The sequence below is a fragment of the Rattus norvegicus genome, chromosome 1, assembly GCF_036323735.1.
Source record: "Rattus norvegicus strain BN/NHsdMcwi chromosome 1, GRCr8, whole genome shotgun sequence".
NCBI lineage: Eukaryota > Metazoa > Chordata > Mammalia > Rodentia > Muridae > Rattus > Rattus norvegicus.
In genome coordinates this window covers 92,725,203-92,746,183 of record NC_086019.1, presented here as the reverse complement: position 1 = coordinate 92,746,183, position 20,981 = coordinate 92,725,203, and the positions used below count along the sequence as shown (strand labels likewise).

Here is a 20,981-nt window from a genome sequence, read left to right as displayed (position 1 = left end):
AATCTGCTTTCCTGTGAATAGCTTGCCTTTGCTTGCTCTGGAGTTTCGTATGAATGGGAACACACCCGCTGCCAGATCCCACTGTCTGGCTTCTTTCACTGTGCATAAACGTTTTTGAAGTTAATTTGTGCTTTTCAGTAGTTTGGTGTAATTTACTGTTTCTTCCTCTTCCTCCTCCTCCTCTTTCTGCCCTCCCCCATTCTTTTGTTTTGAGAAAGGGTCCTGTTCTGTAGTCTAGGTCACTTAGAACTTCAGATTCTCCTACCTCAGTCTACTAAGTGCAGACAAGGTAGGTACTACCAAATCTAGCTAAAGCATGTGACTTAAAAATTTTAAACATATATTGTGTGTATATAGATGTATATAAATATATGTATTATATATTGTATACATACATATACACATGTTTATATGTATACACACACACGTGGGGTTCATGTATGCCATAGCATGGATGTAGAGGTCAGAAAACAACTTTTGGGCATTTATCCTTCTACCATATAGGTTCCAGGGATCAAATCCAGATCGTCAGGCTTCTCAGCAAGATCTTTTTTTTTTTTTTTTTCGGAGCTGAGGACCGAACCCAGGGCCTTGTGCTTGCTAGGCAAGCGCTCTACCACTGAGCTAAATCCCCAACCCTCTCAGCAAGATCTTTTATCTGATGACCCATCTCGGTGGCTCAAGCATGCTGCATTTATTTCCTTTTTATTTTGTCCTGCATTTTTATGTAAGTGGATATTAAGTATGCACGATGTCAGTGCACTACATGAATGTAATGTCGGCAGAGGCCAGAAGAGGGCGAGTATTAGATCCCGAGTGAAAGCGGGTTGTGAGCTGCTGGGAATGGACCCCAGAGCAGCCAGAGTTCCAGACAGTTGAACCATTTCTCCTGTTCAGGTTTTTTGATTTGTTTGGTTACAGTGTTTCACTGTGTAACTCTGGCTGTCCTGAATTATGTAAACCTGCTAGTTTTGTGCCTAACTCTTAACACGCCTTTCTGTTCTGCCCATCCTCAATCTTAAATCCGTAATCCGCATCAAAGTGGTTTTTCTCTTCAGACACACTAGAAGAGGGCATCTGATCCCATTACACATGGTTGTGAGCCACCATGTAGTTGCTGGGAATTGAACTCAGGATCTCTGGAAGAGCAGTCAGTGCTCTTAGCCGCTGAGCCATCTCCCCAGCCCCCTAAAGTGTTTTAATTGTCAGCATGGCGGCACACACCTTTAATTTCAGTACCAGGGAGGCAGAAGCAGACATGGGCGGATCTCAGGGAGTTTCAAATTAGCCAGGCTACAGAGTAAGGCCCTATCAAAAAACAAACAAACAAAACCAGGTCGTTAGTATACGTTAGTATACTATACTATACTGCTCTGCACTAAACTGACAAGTTTTGAGATTGTTTTGAGCATCGCCAGGAATTCGGATTTAACTTGAGTCTGGATCCCTAAAATCCAGGGGAACTCCTCAGAATGCCGAGGGTATCGGTGTGAAGCCGAGTCTCTGTCCCGTCACCTCTGACACCTCCTAGGGAAGCTTAGAAGGTTTACGAATAAACAGTTTACTCAATTCACGCCTGGGTTAGGAGAAGCCGCTTATCTTTCGACCTTCTCAAGATGGCGGCTCTACAGTCCGCTCGAGCTACTCTAGCCACTTCCGAGATGGCGGATCCAAGCGGCCTACCTCAGGGCAGGCCCGAAAAATCTCGCGTTAGGTGAGGCTAACGCGCCAGTTCTCGCGAGAGAGCGCTCAGGCCAGCTAGGCGTTGTGTGATCAGCAGCTGGCGCGGAAGCTTCAGGTGGACAGTGATCGGTAAGGGGGTTTGAGGCGGTAGGCCGGAGGGCTGGCGGGGGCTCGGGAGGTGTACCGGCCGCAGCCAGAGCCGGATGTGCGAGCTGGCATAGGCGGAAGGACTCGGGTTCGCGATCGCCTGGACCAGGCTGCCGGAAGTGCGCCTGGGGATTTTCTTCTCCAGTGGAACTTGCAGGGAAACTGAGGCTCAGGGTGGAGCTCCGGGTCCTGGGATGCGCTGAGGCCGCCGTTTTCCTCTGCAGTTGCGGAAGATGTCGGACAGCGAAGACAGCAACTTCTCGGAGGAGGAGGACAGCGAGCGCAGCAGCGAGGCGGAGGAGGCCGAGGTCAGTGCCTAGGATTCTTAGGGGAGACGTTGCGCCTAGGGACGGGCAGGGCAGAGAGGGCCCTATGGGAGCCGGGGAGTCGGAACGGCTGGGGTCTCCCAGGTTGTCGGGAGAGATGGACGAGTGTGCAAGTCAAGGTGGAGCAGAGGGACAGGATCCGGAAGGTGGGGGATGCGTTCAGACGTCGTTGGTTTTTTTTTGTCACGTATCTGATTTGCTTCTTTTTGTTTATTTTTATTACTTGCGGTGCTAGGATTGAGTTCAGGGCCATGCTAGGTGCACACTCTCGTCTAGTTAGCCTCAGCTCTTAGTATTCTTTCGTGTTTGTGTTTTTAGGTATGCCCAGTTGTTCCAGAAGTGTATACGTATTGCCTACTCTGTGCCAGCCACAATTGTTTGTCCTTGGGCTCCTGTTAACAGATTTTAAAATGTAAATCGACAACTGATAAGTGAACATGAATTTGCTAATGTGAATACATATAGCCAATTAATATAAGACTCCTAGGTTCAGCATTACTAATCTGAAAATCCAAATTATTTTGTAACTTTGAGTCTTGTATTGATGCCCCCGAATGGAAAATTCCACATGTGACAGGTCAAAGTCAAGACACTGTGCACTAAAAATACTGTATTAGATTACTGTACACATATATGAATTTCACATATATGAATTTCATGTATTGTCCCATCCTAAGGTATCTTATTGTGTATGTGCAAATAATCCAAAAATCCTCCAAGATCTGAAATACGTATATTTTGGATTTTTAAAATTGTTCGTTTGCCTTTTTTTTTTTTTTAAGGTTTATTTACTTATTTATACAAATATACTGTAGCTATCTATCTCTTTATAGATGGTTGTGAGCCACCATGTGGTTGTTGAGATTTGAACTCAGGACCTCTGGTAGAACAGTCAGTGCTCTTAGTCCTGAGCCATCTTTCCAGTCCATTCGTTTGCATTTTTTTCCCTAAAGATTTATTTATTTTATGTATATGAGTACACTGTAGCTGTCTTCAGACACACCAGAAGAGGGCATTGGATCCCATTACAGATGGTCGTGAGCCACCTTGTGGTTGCTGGGAATTGAACTCAGGACCTCTGGAAGAGCAGTCAGTGCTCTTAACCGCTGAGCCATCTCTCCAGCCCTCATTTGCATTTTTGAGGCAGAGTTTCTAGGCTTGGCTGGCCTTGAACTCAGATCTGCTTTCGTCTGCCTCCTGAGTTGAACCGCTTGAAATCTGAAATCTATTCACATCTTGTCTGAAACTGTGAATTAAGGATAAGGATATGTGGCCTGAGATAATCCTTTCTAGTACTCTGGTGAAAAATCCAAGCACAGAAAGGGAGTAGAGGATCCTAGCTGCACTTTCAAGCAGTTGGTCACAGTGAGTTAGAGTGACATTTGAATGGAGAGTTCTGGAAGAGAGGGGTAAGTCATATGGCTATATATTTTTTCTTTTCTTTTTTTTTTTTGTTTTTTGTTTTTTGTTTTTTGTTTTGTTTTGAGATGGGATCTCCTAAATGTAACCTTAGTTGGCCTAAAACTAGCTATGTAGGTCAGGCTGGCAGACTCTATCTGCCTTTGCCTCCCAAATGCTGGGACTAAAGATGTGCCCCACCATGCCTGACCCTCCCTGCCTTCTTTTAATAATGGTGATAGAACTCAGGGCTTTGTACGCATTAAGTATGATGTACACAGTAAGTATGAGCTCTGCCACTGAGCTACATCTTGTTAAATTTAGCGCGAGGAAGGGGGCTCTGTGTGTGTGTGTGTGTGTGTGTGTGTGTGTGTGTGTGTGTGTGTGTATAGGGAGTTAGTTCTTGGGCTAGAACCTCACAAATACCAGCAGGTATTTTGTCACCCAGCTGTGTCACCAAGACTAATTAACTTTTTGTTTTTATAATTTTATTGTATGTGAGTGTTTTGTGTGTATGTGTGGCTGTGCCACATGCCTTTGGTATGTTTTGTGTGTATGTGCAGCTGTGCCACATGCCTTTAGTATGCTGGAGGTCAGAAGATGTCAGATTCCCTAGAACTGGAGTTAGGGATGATTGTGAGCTGCCATACGGGTTCTGGGGATAGAACCTAGGTCTTCTGCATGAACAGCGAGTGCACTGTCACTACAGCTCCCTGAATTAGCTTAAGTTGTCAGCGCTTTCCAAGCTTTCCCTGTGAACAGTGTAAAACAAGTGAGGAAGGAACTGGGGACCCTGATGTCAGGACCATTGTCGGACTTCAGTCACCAGACAGTAACCTGAAGCTCCAAGTCACTGTCCCTTTCTTTAGTGGGAAGCAGAAGGAAGCAACATTCTGTCTGCTCAGAAGTGGCTATCTCTTCCTTTAGGTACAGGACTGGGGGTTGACCCCTGGCCTCAGGCATACTAGGCAAGTGTGCCACTTCTAAGCAGGATGCCCATGCCCCTGCTTCAGTCTGGCTTATATCAGTCTCCGTTTATCATCATGCTTCCCTTATGGCGGAGCTTAGAAAAGGGAAGGAGTCTTGGACCTGTGTATCAGGATTAGTGATATGGGTTTCCATTCCTTCCCCTTGCATGGGCTGCTTGTCTTCTGTAGGCATTTAGTTGGCAGTCTGTGCCTGTGTGGATGGTCCTATGCTCCCAGGCAGGTATCATGGTACCATGGTGATAGAGGGCAGGTGGGAAGGTGACAGGACCAGCCTTTCCTCCAAGCTGTAGCACTGGGCCCCTGACAGTGACTCATGGCTTCAGGTCACTGCTGGTACTTTGTAGTCTGGTGGTAATGAGGCCAGGGTCCCTGGTTCCTTCCTTGCAGAGGTTTTCCACTGGGCATCTCATCAGACTTATGAGTCACCTGCTGGCTGGCTGTTGACACCAAGCAGAAGGCAGTGTGGCTGCCCCAGCTTCTGGAGACTGGGCCAGATGCCCTGTGTTGTGTAGGTAGGTTGGCTGTCAGGCACACAGCATGCTTGCTGTTGAAGGAGTCAGCTTGTTTCCCATTCGTACCCCTTCATTCAGCAAGGGCTCAAGTGCCTTGCTGGCTTACCACCCCACTTCTGGAGCTAAATCCTCAGGCAGAGACTGCAGGACTGATGAGGACAGTGTACAGCGTGGCGGAATAAGACCGGTGGCAGCGTAAGTGCTCCTCAGTTCTTAGGTCGTCTTCTCTCAGGCTTTCACTGCGGTCCTCATTTATGAGACTTACTAAGAACGGGCATTCCAGTTATGCTTACAATTCCAGATTGTTACCAAAACAGAACGAAAACCAAAGACTGTAGTCTAGACTCCAGGGAACACAGCAGTGTGCAGGAACTGATTACCTCAGAGAAAAAGGCTCTACAGGAGAAAAGAAGGCTTCTTTGGGACCTAGCCAGGGACACAGTGGCAAATTTGCTTGAAATGGGCCTGTAAAGTTTAGCCTTTTAAAATACGAGGCATTGGACTGTGCTCCTCCAAGTCCAAGGACCTGGGTTTGAGTTCTAGGATCCATGTGGTGAGACAGAGAGCTGACTCCTGCAGGTTGTCCCTCACGTGAGCCCACACATAAAATACCTGTGTAAAAAATGCAATGAGAGATACTGTGGCCTAGGCAGTATTATTAAGAGAATTCCTTTTTTTCTAGTGTTTATTTTTGAGACGTATCCCTGGCAGGCCCAGCCCTGGCTATATAGGCAGGGTGCTGTGAACCTCACAGATCCACTGCCTCCTGAGTTCTGGGAGTGCAGGTGAGCACCACTCACCTGGGTCAGTGATGGGTTCGTGGTTTTGTTTTTAGATTTATTTATCTTTATTTTATGTGTATGAGTGGTTTGCTTCCCTGTTTGTATATGTACCACATGTGTGCCTGCAGAAGTCAGAAGTCGTTAGATCTTCCAGATCTTATGGGGTCCTGGGAACTGAACCCACCTAAGTCCTCTGGAGGAGCAAGTTTTCTATGTCTCAGAGCCATTAGCAGCCCTTTTCTCAGCTTTTGAAGCAGAGTCATGGAGTCCAGGCTGACTTGAATTTGCTATTCAGCCAAGAGAGAATCCTTTGCCTCCTGATCCTCTGTTTCCACCTCCATAGTGTCAGTCACTATACGCCTACTCTGGGCTGGGCAATGCAGGGTACCCACTGCTGCCCCAGCCTTTGGCAGATCAGTGTTCAGAGATGCGGTAGGGAGGGAGCCTGGCTTCACCTAGAGAAGAAGAGAGCAAGTCAGGTTGTCTGCAACAGGAAGGTGTTTTGTTTTTCTTCTTTGACCCAGTAACATAATCCAGGCCTTGTGCATCCCAAGAAAGGGCTCTAACACTGAGCTACAAACTCAGCCCAGGAATAACTTTTTTCTTGCAGTGTTGGCAGCGTATCCCAGGCCTGGCATAGAATAAATAATGGTTCTATATAGACCAGACTGTCCTTGAACTCGGAGATCTACCTGCCTCTGCCTCATGAATGCTGATGGTACATAACTTTAATCTTAGCACTTAGATCTTCATGAGTTCGAAGCCAGTCTGGTCTATAGAAAGAGTTCTAGGACAGCCAGGGCTACACAGAGAAACCCTACCTCAAAAAGGAGGGGTGGGGGAAAGTATGGGCCAGCACACCCAGCTTAAAGTTTTTTTAGTGTGTATGTCTGTGATTATATGCTGCTATGACTGCTCTGCGATGATGCAGGGTGCCCTCCAGATCAAAAGAGGGCTCTGATCTCCCAGCATTAGAATTATAGGCAGTTGTGAACCACCCAGTGTGAGTGCTGGGAATTGAACCGTAGAATAACTGCTAAGCCATGTTAAATGTACATGTTGGGGGGCTGGAGAGATGGCACAGGGTTAAGAACACTGACTGCTCTTTCAGAGGTCCTGAGTTCAATTCCCAGCAACCACATGGTGGCTCACAACCATCTGTAATGTGATCTGATGCTCTCTTCTGGCAAGCAGGTGTGTATGCAAAAGAGCACTCGTGTATATAATAATAAAATCTTTTTTAAAATGTACATATTGATAAAATTTGGTGTTTATTACTTTTCTTTTAAAAATATTTCTTTATTCTTTGACAGTTAGACACATGTATACATTATATCTTTTTATTTTTTTAAAACATTTATTTATTATGTATACATCATACGTCTTTCTGCCTGCATGTATGCCTGCAGGCCAAAAGAGGGCACCAGACCTGATTATAGATGGTTGTGAGCCACCATGTGGTTGCTGGGAATTGAACTCAGGACCTCTGGAAGAGCAGACAGTGCTCTTAACCTCTGAGCCATCTCTCCAGCCCCCCATTATATCTTTTTAAATCCCTTTCTTAAGACAGGGTTTTATTTTGTAACCTTAACTGGCCTGAAACTCCTCCTCTGGTCTCCAGTGTTGGGATTTAAGGCATGCTCTGCCATACCTGGCCATAATAATGGATTTTTTAAAAAGATTTATTTAATTATTTTATGTATATGAACACACTATCGCTGACACACCAGAAGAGGGCATCTGATCTCATTACAGATGGTCGTGAGCCACCATGTGGTTGCTGGGATTTGAACTCAGGACCTCTGGAAGAGCAGTCAGTGCTCTTCTTCCCCCCCCCCCCCCCCCCCCCAGCTGGGGACCGAACCCAGGACCTTGCGCTTCCTAGGCAAGCGCTCTACCACTGAGCTAAATCCCCAACCCCGCAGTCAGTGCTCTTAACCTCTCAGCCATCTCTCCAGCCCCATTAGTGGATCTTGATTACATGCACTCCCAACACCCCTCTTACTCCTCCAGTGCCCCTCCAATGAGCCTCCCAACTTTGTGTTTGTATTTTAAAGATTTGTTTATATATTTTATGTATGTGAATACACTGTAGCTGTCTTCAGACACAAGAGGGCATCAGATCCCATTACAGATGGTTGTGAGCCACCATGTGGTTGCTGGGAATTGAACTCAGGACCTCTGGAAGAGCAGTCAGTGCTCTTAATCACTGAGCCATCTCTCCAGCCCCAGCATTTATTCATTTATTTTTATGTACAGCATTCTGCCTGCATATGTGACTGCAGGCCAGAAGAGGGCACCAGATCTCATTACAGATGGTTGTGAGCCACCATGTGGTTGCTGGGAATTGAACTCATGACCTCTGGAAGAGCAGTCAGTGCTCTTAACCACTGAGCCATCTCTCCAGCCCCCAGCCAGTGCTTTTAATCTGCTCTTATGCCAGTGCTCTTATCTCCAGCCTGTGATCTTTTAAATCCACTGAATCCAGTAGTGCTGCCTTCATGAGCATAGACACCCTCCTAGTGGCCTCACCGCTGAGAAAGAATTACCCCTGCTCTCCCAGCCTGCATTAGTTGCTAGTAGCTCCTCAGCTGGTGTCACGAGCCCCTCCCCGTTGAGCAAGCTGCTATGAGTCTATGAGTTCAGTAGGCTCATTGGATCTTGAAGACAATGTTTCACAGCCCTCCTATGTAGCTGTAAGGGTTTATGCCTGCTCTTGCTCTGAGTTGAGACTTATTTGGGCACTATAGCCGGGCAGATTCTCAGGTATTCTAACCTGACAGAACTGGCCTGGCCTATATCCCTCCATGTGGCCCAGTACCTGTCCATCTTAGTCTGGGGCTGGCACCTGCTTCTTTATCCTTGTCCTGCCGGCTAGTGGTGCTCTGGTCTCAGATTCCCACCTGGGACCCTGTGTCCAGCCCAGCTATAGACAATTCAGCTCTTATTTGCCAATCAGAAGGTGACTGAGGGGGTTGGGGATTTAGCTCAGTGGTAGAGCGCTTGCCTAGGAAGCGCAAGGCCCTGGGTTCGGTCCCCAGCTCCGAAAAAAAAAAGAACCAAAAAAAAAAAAAAAAATACTAGAACCGGATATGCGTCATCGTAAGGGCAGTACCCAAGTCCAGCCTGTAACCAGACCTCCATCTGCACAGAAATCAGCATTTGAATACAAGGACAGTCTACACAGTGCACAAAAAAAAAAAAAAAAAAAAAAAAGCCCAAAAAAACAAAAGACGGCATACTAACACCCCTGTCCTCTGGCTTTTACATTCTTTCTACCACGAGCCCTGTACACTTATTCTTGCCACTTAGACCAGTTATGAGTCTGCATTAAGCACTGTCCACTGCAAAACAAAACAAAACAAAACAAAAAAAAATCTTCCTTGGGCTAGAGAGATGGCTCAGTGGTTAAGAGCATTTGGTGCTCTTCAAATGAGGGCCTGGTTCAGTTCGCTGCACCAGTTCAAAACTATCCTTAACTCTTAATTCCTGGGGATTTATCTGATGGCTTTTTCTGGTCACCAGGTATGCATGAGGTGCACAGATGACGTGTAGGTAAAACAGTTATTCACATAAAATGGAGTAGATCAAAAACAAAAAGGCGCTCCCTTGACCAAGGTCAAGAGCAGTTTTGAAGTTCTAGTTCTGCTTTATTAGTTCTTGCACTTCTTCCTCTCTTCCCACCCTTACTCCACTCCCAGCCCCCAACACTAGGTAGGAAGGAAAGGTTAGCAGGGAAAGGGGGCGTGGACCTCTTTACAGGACTTCCTGCTGATTGGGGACAGTGTTTCTTGGGGCCACTTTAATCTTTCATCTGAATATCTCCAACTTCTTGTCAAACTGCAACAACAGCCACCAGGAGCAGCAGCCTCTTGGGGCTCTGGGATTTATTCTCTCTCCAGAGACCCCAGAATTAAAGTGTGTGCAGCTGGCAAAATGATGCCCATCTTGGAGAGTGAGACAATCATAGTTAATAGCTATGGGCAAACTGAAGTGCCCTGTATCTCACACCTGAGATTAAATAAAAAACATTCATGTATTGTAACTGGGTTTTTAAAGAAGCCAAGCTTTCATTATAGTTAACAGCACTTGCTCATCCAGAGACCTGGCTCTGGTTCTCAGTGTCCAGGTCATGTGGCTTACAGCTGTCTGTAACTCTGGCTCCAGTGGACCCCATACCTGCTGAGGGCCCCTGCACACAGCTGGCACTTACTTACATAGGCTGAGCACATGCACATGTGCAAATACATATAATAAGCAGAATTAGAATAAAAACAACATAGAGAGATACTGGGTGAATAGGTTATAGCACTGTGAAGAAGGAAGGAGCCTTGAGCTGGTGAGTTAAAGGCTGATCCTTGAGCATCAGAATTTGTGGATCTGTTTGTAACTAGTAAGAAACAAGGATTAGAATCCAGGGGAGTATAGGCCTGGCAGACCCAGAGGCTGTGGCATGTGGGGTAGGCTCTGTTTCTGGAAAATAGTGGAGAATAGAAGCATCAGCAGCAGAGACGGGAGTTGAGGTCTTGGATGGTAATGGCTCAATGAGAGAGGCGTGGGAGGATGGAGCAACATGGCCCTAGGGAGAGACATGGAAGGTCTGTCTGAAGCTGCTTTTAAGGGATGAATGGAAACTGTGAATGTGGTTTACACCTATACTCTAGTGCTTGGGAAACAGACAGGAGGATGCCATACACACATTCATGGGCCAACCTAGGCTACATAGTGAGTTCCAAGGGGGTCTGCATTACTGAATGACACCTCCACCACATGCTCTTGTGCTCACTCTCGCGTTCTCGCTCTCGATCCCCCCCCCCCCCCCAAGTGGAGTGATTGGAGCCTAGGGGAAGTAGCAGCTATGTTGACCCTTAGTGTTAGGAAATGTAAGGGGGGGGGGGTTGGGGATTTAGCTCAGTGGTAGAGTGCTTGCAAGTGCAAGGCCCTGGGTTCGGTCCCCAGCTCCGGAAAAAAAAAAAAAAAGGAAATGTAAGGGGTTAGCACCAGGGACATCCATTGTTGAGTATCAGACACCTGGAACAGATCCCAGAGTTAGGAGCTGGACTTTTCAGGAAGCACAGAGAAGAGCAACAAGCCATAAATACCTGGTATGCAATGGCTCTCAGAGTAAGGGATCCAGTGAAAGGATTGGCTCCCAGGGGTTGGTTGAGTGGCTGGGTCTTGGTTCTACTGTCACTTGAATTAGGACAGATCAGAGGCCTGGTCAGGTCGGGACTTTGAGGGCATTGTGGACATGCGTGTGAGACACAGAGACAGAGATAGATGAGGTTTTTTTCTGGGTTTGGGGATAGTAAAATCCTGGTGCCTCAACTCTGATCCTGTAGGTAGAGGAAGACCGGCGAAGTGCCGCAGGCAGTGAAAAAGAAGAGGAGCCCGAGGAAGAGGAGGAGGAGGAAGAGGAGGAATACGATGAGGAGGAGGAGGAGGAGGATGATGACCGGCCTCCCAAGAAACCACGCCATGGGGGCTTCATTTTAGATGAGGCTGGTATGTCACAGAGCCAGGAAGCTTAAAGAGTGCATAAGACAGTCTGTGGTTCAGGGGTGTGTATGTGTGCGCGCGCGCGTGCATACATGTGTACACATGTACATTCACATGAAGATGTGGGGATTACCTGGCAATGGTGGCCCACACCTTTAATCTCCACATTCGGGAGTTGGAGGAGGCATGTTGAGAAAAAAGAAAGGAAGTGTGGGGATTGACTGTGCCGACTAATGACTTGTGGAGCCACATCCCCCACACCTAGGCACATGTTATTCCATTGAGCCATCCTCTAGCCCTCTTTTACTTTTTATTCTGAGACAAGGTCTGGCTAGTTTGCTTAGGCTGGCCTTGGACTTGCAGTTTTCTTTTCTTTTTTAAAGATTTTATTTATTTTATATAAGTGAGTACCCTGTCACTCTCTTCAGACACATCAGAAAACGGAATCAGATTGTGTTGCAGATGGTTGTGAGCCACCATGTGGTTGCTGGGAATTGAACTCAGGACTCAGGACCTCTGGAAGAGCAATCAGTGCTCTTAACCGCTGAGCCATCTCTCCAGCCCCTGCAGTTTTCTTGCTAGCCTCTCAAAAGTAGTTGAGATGGCTGCCTATTTCATGGAGCCTGACACAGAATGCTGGGGTTACAGGTGTTTGCCTCCATGCCAGCTCTGGTCCTAATTATTTAGAAGGGATATATGTGAATGGGTTGGGGGAGATGGCCTTTAGAGACAGGTAGGTCTACATTACACATACCCCTGTCCCACTATACCAGTGTGTGGTATGACCTTGGGTAGAGAGTGTTGTGCCTCTCTGAGCCTGTGTCTAGGTCTATGGATTTCTGTCCAGGTCTTGTCTCATAGAAGTTTTTCATTCTCTTGGAGTTGTCATTCTGAGTTCACCATTCCTCCCTGCTGATCCCATTGGCTTTCCCATTCAGATGTCGATGATGAATATGAAGATGAAGACCAGTGGGAAGATGGAGCTGAAGATATCCTGGAGAAAGGTGTGTGTGGGACCTGCCTGTAAGACCACTTTGGGGGTGGATCATGCCTGGGAGGGTGTCTTTCTTTTAAGTCCTTCTCCCTACCCCATGCCCTGCAACCACCCCAGCCCTCACTCTCTTCACCTTGCTTCTTTCTGTCCTTACCAGAGAGACAGCTTCCCCCAAACGTTTTCCTTTTAGGCCCATGAGTGGGGGGCGGGGACTGTCCGGTGGGTGGTATTGTGGGTAGAGGATTCTGGGTATCCCTTTTGTAAGGTGTAGGGTGGGTGGGCTCTGACCCTGATCCCCCCCACTTGCTGGGCCAGTGCCCCCTCCCCTGTTTTTTTCCGTTCTGTGCGCCTCATACATTTCGGCTTCTCCCCACCCACCTGGTGCCTGGCCTTTACTTTTGGTTTTCAACCTTCCTGTGTCCCTGTGCCCCACCCCATTGGTTGATTTTGCTGCTATAATTTGGCTCATACTTTGTCTACCCTGCACACCACTACCACCACCACCACCACCACCACCACCACTACCACCACCACCTTCTCCTCTTCCTCCGAGTAGAAGAGATTGAAGGTAAGAACCGGGAAAGTGTGGTCTGTGGCTCTCCTCCTATATCCTGTGTGGCCCTGGGGCTCTGATTCACATGGGGTGCAGAGTTAGGCAGTTTTGGGTCGCTGACCTAGGAAAGGTATACATTTCTGTGTCCATAGGTCTAAATGTAGTGTATACAAGTGTGTGGGGAAGGGCAGCTCAGGGTATGCTTAGCTGACAGCTGTGAGATGGAGAACTGCTGGATGCCCCCAGCACCTGGGCCTAGCCCTGAACACTGATGAGAATCAAGAGGTTGAGTAGGACAGAGGATGGGGGAAGGATGGGGTGTCCTCAGCCAGGTGTCTTCCTGCCCCAGGGCCAGGTGTGGCCCCTGAATTTCCCAAGTCCATTCCCAGACTGACTCCCCTTCTGCCTCTGTTTCCAGCCTCCAACATTGATAACGTTGTGCTGGATGAAGACCGCTCTGGGGCTCGTCGTCTGCAAAATCTCTGGAGGTGAGCAAGTGAGGAGACCTGGTGGGACCTCGCTTCCTTGGACAGATGTGGGGTGGGTCAGCCTGCCCTCCTCCACTTTCCTTCATACCTGCTTTCCTCCTCATATCCCAGGGACCAGAGAGAAGAAGAACTGGGCGAGTATTACATGAAGAAATATGCCAAGTCATCTGTGGGAGAGACGTGAGTGCCTGGCGGGTGCAGGGGGTCCCTATGTGGGAGGCAGGTGCGGTCTGCTGGAGCATCCCCTTCTCAATGCCCTTCTCTCTCTAGGGTATATGGAGGGTCTGATGAGCTCTCAGATGACATCACCCAGCAGCAGCTGCTCCCAGGAGTCAAGTAAGAGAGTAGGAGGATAGGAATCAGGGTTGGGGGCTATAGGGGTGACTCAGTGGTTAAGAGCACTGACTGCTCTTCCAGAGGTCCTGAGTTCAATTCCCAGCAACCACATGGTGGCTCACAACCAGCTGTAATGAGATCTGGTGCCCTCTTCTGGTGTGTCTGAAGACAGCTACAGGGTACTCACATGCTTAAAATAAATAAATTAATTTAAAAAAGAAAAAAGAGGGCTGGAGAGATGGCTCAGCGATTAAGAGCACCCGACTGCTCTTTCAGAGGTCATGAGTTCAATTCCCAGCAACCACATGGTGGCTCACAACCATCTGTAAAGAGATCCGATGCCCTCTTCTGGTGTATCTGAAGACAGCTACAGTGTTCTTATATATAATAAATAAATAAATCTTTAAAAAAAAAAAAAAAAGAAAAAAGAAATCTGGGTGGGAATTCCATACATGATCAACACAGAGAAGTGGAGGAAGTAAGAGTCCTTGTTTGGTTCATGAGATGTGGTTCCTGGGCCAGAGGGGAAGATAAATGGTGATATAGACCATGACTTACTGAGGAGACAGTTTTGGTACTCAGCTTCCTTGTCTCTTTCTTATCCTGTGCTACATAGGGACCCCAACCTGTGGACGGTCAAGTGTAAGGTACGTGTTCTGATCTTGGGCTGCATGTGAGGAAGGGCCATATGTCTCTCTGGGTCTTCTTGCACAGTCTGTCTCTTGGTCTTTCTGTGGCTGTCCCCCCTCTCTTTGTCTTACCCACTTTTAGTCCCTTTACCTCCTTTGCTCATGTCCCTTAGTACCTATTTCTGGACTCTATCCCCTTCCATCTCTCTTCTACTACCTCTTCCATTCACCGTCCTTTGCTGCTCCTGTGTCCACCAGCTTTCCTGGGTCCTGCTCTCTCCCTGTCAGCTCTCTAAAACCCATCTCTCTTTCCAGATTGGGGAGGAACGGGCCACAGCAATTTCCTTGATGCGAAAATTCATCGCTTACCAGTTCACAGACACAGTAAGTGCAGTAGTGAACTGGTTGTGGGTGAGGAACAGGTCTCAGCCTGGGTGGAAGGATACGACAGACTCTAGGTGCCCTTGGGCAAGCAGTGAGTGAGTGAGCAGATGAACTAGAACAAAAGAATAAGACCACTGCCCAACTGGAGGGCTCTGCCTCCTGGGACTTTGTTTTTGTTGGTGTTGTTTGTTTTTTACTGGAGAAACAGCTGACTGATGATGGGAACTGAACTCTTGCCCTTTTGGTTGGTGAGTACTAGCCTTCAAGGGCGGAGCCATCTCTCCAGTCCTTGTTTTGGAGCATATGTACATACAAACATATGCTGTGTATAGGAGTATCATGGGATGTATGCATACATCTGTGCATTCATGAAGAAGCTAGAATCTTGTTGGTCACTGCCTTACTCTATTGAGATGGGTCTCACTGAACCTAGAGTTCCTCTTTTTTTGTTAGACTGGCTGGCAAAGCCCAAAGATGTTCCTGTCTCACTCCATAACTTTGTACCCGCTAGCTTTTATGTGCATGCGTGCATGAGTGTATATTAAAAAATGGGATAGAGAAATGGCTCAGGTGTTAGGGATGCACATTGTTCTTAAAGAGGGCTGGAGTTTAGTTCCCAGCTCCCACATCGGGCGGCTCACAATAATACAACTGCCTGTAACTACAGCTCCATGAGATCTGACCCCGCTCTTCTCAGGCGCATACACAGATACATATGTACACATAAATAATCATAAAAATGTTTTTAAAAACACACACAAAAGTCTTTTGGCCAGATACGGTAGGCCATACCCGAAATATTAGTACTTGGGAGATTATAGCAGGAGGATCAAGAGTACAAGGACAACTTGGGCTACACAAGAAACTGTTTGAAAAAACAAGAAGATTGGAGGTGTGACCCAGTAGGTCATGTCCTTGCTGAGCCTGTGGTCCTGGGCTTGGTCTTTAGCACTGCATAGATCGGATACAGTAATGCATATCTCTAATTCAGCATTCGGGAGGTAGAGGCAGGCGGAGAGGGATTCAAGATTGTCCTTGGCCAGTCTGGGCTGTGAAACCCTCTCTCAAAACACAGGGTTTAGGAAGATAACTCAGTTGATAAAATGCTTGCTGTGCAAGAATTAAGACCTGAGTTCAATCTTTAGTCTCCATGTACAACAGCTGAGAATGGTAGTGTGTGCTTGTGACTCCAGTGCGACATAGGTCCATCTTTGGGGTTCTCTGGCCAGTCTAGCCAAGTCAGTGAGCTACAGGCCAATTGAAAGTCTATCATAAAGAATAAGGTACAGGAGGATGACCTCTGACCCCAGTGATTCATATATGTATATGAACATACACACACAGGCTAACAGAAGTAAATGCCAAATTAAAACTTTAAAGGCAAGGTCTCTTTAGTTCAGACTGGCTCTGAGCTCATAATAATTTTCTTGCCTTAGTTACTAGATTTGTAAGTAAGTTAAACCCAGCATGTTTTAGTATTCAAGTTTATGTCTTTATCATCAGTGTGCTATAGCTCTCAAACATGGAATGAAAGCTAACACCACTAAGCCAGTAGCTTTAGTCCCAGCACTTGGGAGTCAGGCAGGTGGATCTCTGAGTTTGAGGCCTGCCTGGTCTACATAGTAAGTTCCAGGACAAACAGGGCTCTACAGAGAAACTCTGTCTTAAAAACCTTAAAAAGAGGGGTTGGGGATTTAGCTCAGTGGTAGAGCGCTTGCCTAGGAAGCACAAGGCCCTGGGTTCGGTCCCCAGCTCCGAAAAAAAAGAACAAAAAAAAAAAAAAAAAAAAAAAGAGGATGATGAGAAGGAGAAAAAAAACTAATACCATCACTAGTAGTCACTCTCCATGCCCACTCAGTGACTGAGGTCCACTCTGAGTTCCTCATTTTTTCATGATTTCACTGTGTTTTTTTGCAGTGTAGTTAAGCTATAACTCAACCAGTCCTTGCCGGGAATGCAGAAATTGTGTTTCTGTTATCTAAGCATTAAGGTGGTGGAGACAGGAGGAAAAGGAATTCAAGGCCAGCTTAGAACAGAACTTCTGTCATTTTGAAGCTTCTATTACATGACCACCCCAGTGTGTGCCGCTTTGGCAGTATACCTCTGTGGGAGAGCCAAAGAGTAGCATCCTGACTTCACTAACTATTTCCTCACTGTCCGTCTCCCACCTTTGTCTCCAGCCCCTGCAGATTAAGTCAGTGGTTGCCCCGGAGCATGTGAAGGGCTACATCTATGTGGAGGCCTACAAACAGACCCATGTGAAGCAGGCCATTGAGGGTGTGGGCAACCTGCGGCTTGGCTACTGGAACCAGCAGATGGTGCCTATTAAGGAGATGACCGATGTACTCAAGGTGGTGAAGGAGGTGGCCAACCTGAAGCCGAAGTCCTGGGTCCGCCTCAAGAGAGGCATCTACAAAGATGACATCGCTCAGGTGGGAGGCCATGGGGCAGCTGAGTGGGCAGTGTTCATATACACTGCACTTCTTCCTTCCCACTCCCTTTCCAAGAGCCAAGAACAGAGCCTCCCTCAGGGCAGGGACACAGGTGAGGGTGTAGCTCTGGGCCCACAGGAGGGATGGTTCTTCCTAGGACATTCAAAGGCAAGTTGAGTAAAGGTGGAAAAAGGGACTGATGATGAACCACACGGAGTGTGCGGGAGGTAAGATCCCTGAAGCAAGGCTGGAGAAATGGCACAGTGGCCAAGAGAGAGCAGTGGTTATGCTTCTAGAGGGACTGGTTTGGGTCACAGAATCATATGGTGGCTCATGTCCTTCTGAAAGGATCTGATGCTTTCTCTATTCCTGAGGGAACCAGGTACAACATACAGACAGACACAGAGACCACCTCCACAAACACACGCATGAGATAAAACAAACAACCCCCCCCCCAAACCTCAAGATGGCTAAAGCAGGGGGGAGTAGAACTTAATTTTGTGGTAATAGGCACCATGGTTCGTTGTCGGTCCTTTTCGCTGGTTGGTTTTGTTGAGACAGGGTCTTACCTTGCAGTCCCAGCTGGACTGGAACTTACTGTGTAGAGTGTGTGATCCCACATTCATAGAGATTCACCTGCCTCTGCCTCTGCCTCTGCCTCTGCCTCTGCCTCTGCCTCTGCCTCTGCCTCTGCCTCTGCCTCTGCCTCTGCCTCTGCCTCTGCCTCTGCCTCTGCCTCTGCCTCTGCCTCTGCCTCTGCCTCTGCCTCTGCCTCTGCCTCTGCCTCTGCCTCTGCCTCTGCCTCTGCCTCTGCCTCTGCCTCTGCCTCTGCCTCTGCCTCTGCCTCTGCCTCTGCCTCTGCCTCTGCCTCTGCCTCTGCCTCTGCCTCTGCCTCTGCCTCTGCCTCTGCCTCTGCCTCTGCCTCTGCCTCTGCCTCTGCCTCTGCCTCTGCCTCTGCCTCTGCCTCTGCCTCTGCCTCTGCCTCTGCCTCTGCCTCTGCCTCTGCCTCTGCCTCTGCCTCTGCCTCTGCCTCTGCCTCTGCCTCTGCCTCTGCCTCTGCCTCTGCCTCTGCCTCTGCCTCTGCCTCTGCCTCTGCCTCTGCCTCTGCCTCTGCCTCTGCCTCTGCCTCTGCCTCTGCCTCTGCCTCTGCCTCTGCCTCTGCCTCTGCCTCTGCCTCTGCCTCTGCCTCTGCCTCTGCCTCTGCCTCTGCCTCTGCCTCTGCCTCTGCCTCTGCCTCTGCCTCTGCCTCTGCCTCTGCCTCTGCCTCTGCCTCTGCCTCTGCCTCTGCCTCTGCCTCTGCCTCTGCCTCTGCCTCTGCCTCTGCCTCTGCCTCTGCCTCTGCCTCTGCCTCTGCCTCTGCCTCTGCCTCTGCCTCTGCCTCTGCCTCTGCCTCTGCCTCTGCCTCTGCCTCTGCCTCTGCCTCTGCCTCTGCCTCTGCCTCTGCCTCTGCCTCTGCCTCTGCCTCTGCCTCTGCCTCTGCCTCTGCCTCTGCCTCTGCCTCTGCCTCTGCCTCTGCCTCTGCCTCTGCCTCTGCCTCTGCCTCTGCCTCTGCCTCTGCCTCTGCCTCTGCCTCTGCCTCTGCCTCTGCCTCTGCCTCTGCCTCTGCCTCTGCCTCTGCCTCTGCCTCTGCCTCTGCCTCTGCCTCTGCCTCTGCCTCTGCCTCTGCCTCTGCCTCTGCCTCTGCCTCTGCCTCTGCCTCTGCCTCTGCCTCTGCCTCTGCCTCTGCCTCTGCCTCTGCCTCTGCCTCTGCCTCTGCCTCTGCCTCTGCCTCTGCCTCTGCCTCTGCCTCTGCCTCTGCCTCTGCCTCTGCCTCTGCCTCTGCCTCTGCCTCTGCCTCTGCCTCTGCCTCTGCCTCTGCCTCTGCCTCTGCCTCTGCCTCTGCCTCTGCCTCTGCCTCTGCCTCTGCCTCTGCCTCTGCCAAGTGCTGGGGTTAAAGACTTGTAAACCTTTGGCTTCAGTGGACAGAAATGGGGAAGGTTCTATGGAATGCAATCCAGTTTTAAATTTCCTTATGCATTGGCTAGTGAACCTAGGGCCTTAAATATTCTTGGCAATGTTCTTCCATGGAGCCACATACCAAGCCGTCACTGGTCGGTTCTAGGTAAATGCTCTACTGTGGAACCCCTTCCAACCCCAGCAGGGAAGGTTGGAATCTTAAAGTTTACAGTTGAGGGGATTCATGGGTATGTAAAAATGAGAATGACTGTGCTAGGGCCTTAAACTAATGATAGTTGCCTGATTTGAATACAGGAGACTGTGGTTTCATCCCCTGCACCTGCAGAGAAAATGGGACAGAAAGGGGCTGGGACTGTAGGTCTACCAACGTAGAGTGCGTGCCTGGCGTGTAGGAGGCCCTGGCTTAAATCTTCAGCCCTGTATAGAACCAGGCATGGGGGTTCATGCCTATAATCCCAGAGTTCAGGAGGTAGAGTCAAAAGCTCAGGACCATCCTCAGCTATTCAGCAAGTCTGAAGCCAGCCTGAGCTATTGGGATCCTTCCTGTCTTTAAAAGATAAGAAAATTGCCAGGCGTTGGTGGTGTGCACTTTACTATCAGCACTCAAAGTGCAGAGGCAGGCGAATCTCTGAGTTCCAGATTCTCTCTGCCTGGTCTGTAGAGTGAGTCCCAGACAGTCAGGGCTACACAGAGAAACCTGCCTCAAAAACAAACAAACAAACAAACAAACAAGCAAACAAACATTAAAAGAAGGAAGAAAATGCTCTAGGCTGTGGCCTGAGCATAATAGAGTGCAGAGTTATGGGAAAGGGGAGCTGTTTGGAGAGAGCAGTCATTAAGCTGTGGTCCAGGGTTTGTGGGAACTTTCAGATATCCAAATGAGGAAAGCAAGTGGGCAGTACATGTTCATTTCCAGTGCAGAGAAGTGTCGGGTAGAGCAGACAGGCTTCTGGGAGTTGCGAGCAAGCATATTTATTCTTTGTTCCTTTCTGGCCTCTCTAGTACTTCCCTTCAGGTTGCTAGGGTCAGTGCAGTCTGACTGGACCCTGCTGACCTGCTTCCTTCCTCCAGGTGGACTACGTCGAGCCCAGCCAGAACACCATTTCCCTGAAGATGATCCCGCGCATTGACTATGACCGCATCAAAGCCCGCATGAGCTTGGTACTTTGAGCTGTGGTGTCTGCTAGGGGAACACCTGTATCCTTGCTGGTGGCCATCCCTCCTCCCTCACCTCTCCCATATGTGTCCCTTGTCTTCCACAGAAAGACTGGTTTGCCAAAAGGAAGAAGTTCAAGCGGCCTCCACAGAGGCTCTTTGATGCTGAAAAGATCAGGTAAGCATGGGGCTGCATGTTACAATGTGGTTTTGGTGGTCTCTTCAGGCTCTTCCCTCTTAGGTGCATTGTGTGAACACTTAGCTGGGCAGTCTAGCCTCAGGCAGGCACATTCTGTCTTGGGACCTCAACTTCCTCTGATGATTTTTCTCCTTTTCTTTTTTAGTATTGATTGAATGCAGGGTCTCGTTCATGCTAAGTAAGCACGCTACCACTGAGCCACATCCCAGCCTGTTACATATTGCTAATAACGATGAACCACCCCTGTCTCCCAGGGTTATAGTAATTGACTCTGTGTGTGTGTGTGTGTGTGTGTGTGTGTGTGTGTGTGTGTGTGTGTGTGTGTCTGTCTGTCTGTCTGGTTAGAGCAGAAGTCCCAGCTTTACAGTTTCTTCTCTTGTCCTTGTGAGTCTGGATATCTCCCAGGTTGATGAAGTGGAATAGCCTCTGGTGAGAACATCTAGGACTGGCTGAAGTTATGGGTGACAAGCAAAAGAGGGAGGGGACATAGTTTTCTCTGGTCCTGTTCTGGAACCTGCT

The 20,981-nt window shown here is 48.5% G+C and overlaps 1 protein-coding gene across 9 annotated transcripts in view; it reads left to right on the top strand.

Moving 5' to 3' along the window:
- The first annotated feature begins 694 nt into the window (after positions 1-694).
- Supt5h (SPT5 homolog, DSIF elongation factor subunit) overlaps positions 695-20,981 on the top strand; it is a 31,214-nt gene continuing 10,927 nt past the window's right edge. For 2 of the 9 annotated variants that reach the window (XM_063261526.1, XM_039111569.2), the window contains exons 1-12: positions 695-1,812; positions 2,055-2,138; positions 11,180-11,342; positions 12,275-12,340; positions 13,302-13,371; positions 13,483-13,551; positions 13,642-13,707; positions 14,324-14,354; positions 14,652-14,720; positions 16,901-17,152; positions 20,180-20,269; positions 20,371-20,441. In XM_063261526.1, the coding sequence (XP_063117596.1) occupies positions 2,064-2,138; positions 11,180-11,342; positions 12,275-12,340; positions 13,302-13,371; positions 13,483-13,551; positions 13,642-13,707; positions 14,324-14,354; positions 14,652-14,720; positions 16,901-17,152; positions 20,180-20,269; positions 20,371-20,441 (1,022 nt within the window). In that variant the 5' untranslated portion in view covers positions 695-1,812; positions 2,055-2,063. Of the gene's footprint in view, positions 2,139-2,474; positions 2,569-11,179; positions 11,343-12,274; positions 12,341-12,886; positions 12,899-13,301; positions 13,372-13,482; positions 13,552-13,641; positions 13,708-14,323; positions 14,355-14,651; positions 14,721-16,900; positions 17,153-20,179; positions 20,270-20,370; positions 20,442-20,981 lie in introns of all 9 variants that reach the window. The other 7 variants (XM_039111570.2, NM_001107497.2, XM_039111567.2 and 4 more) reach the window with 7 other exon arrangements.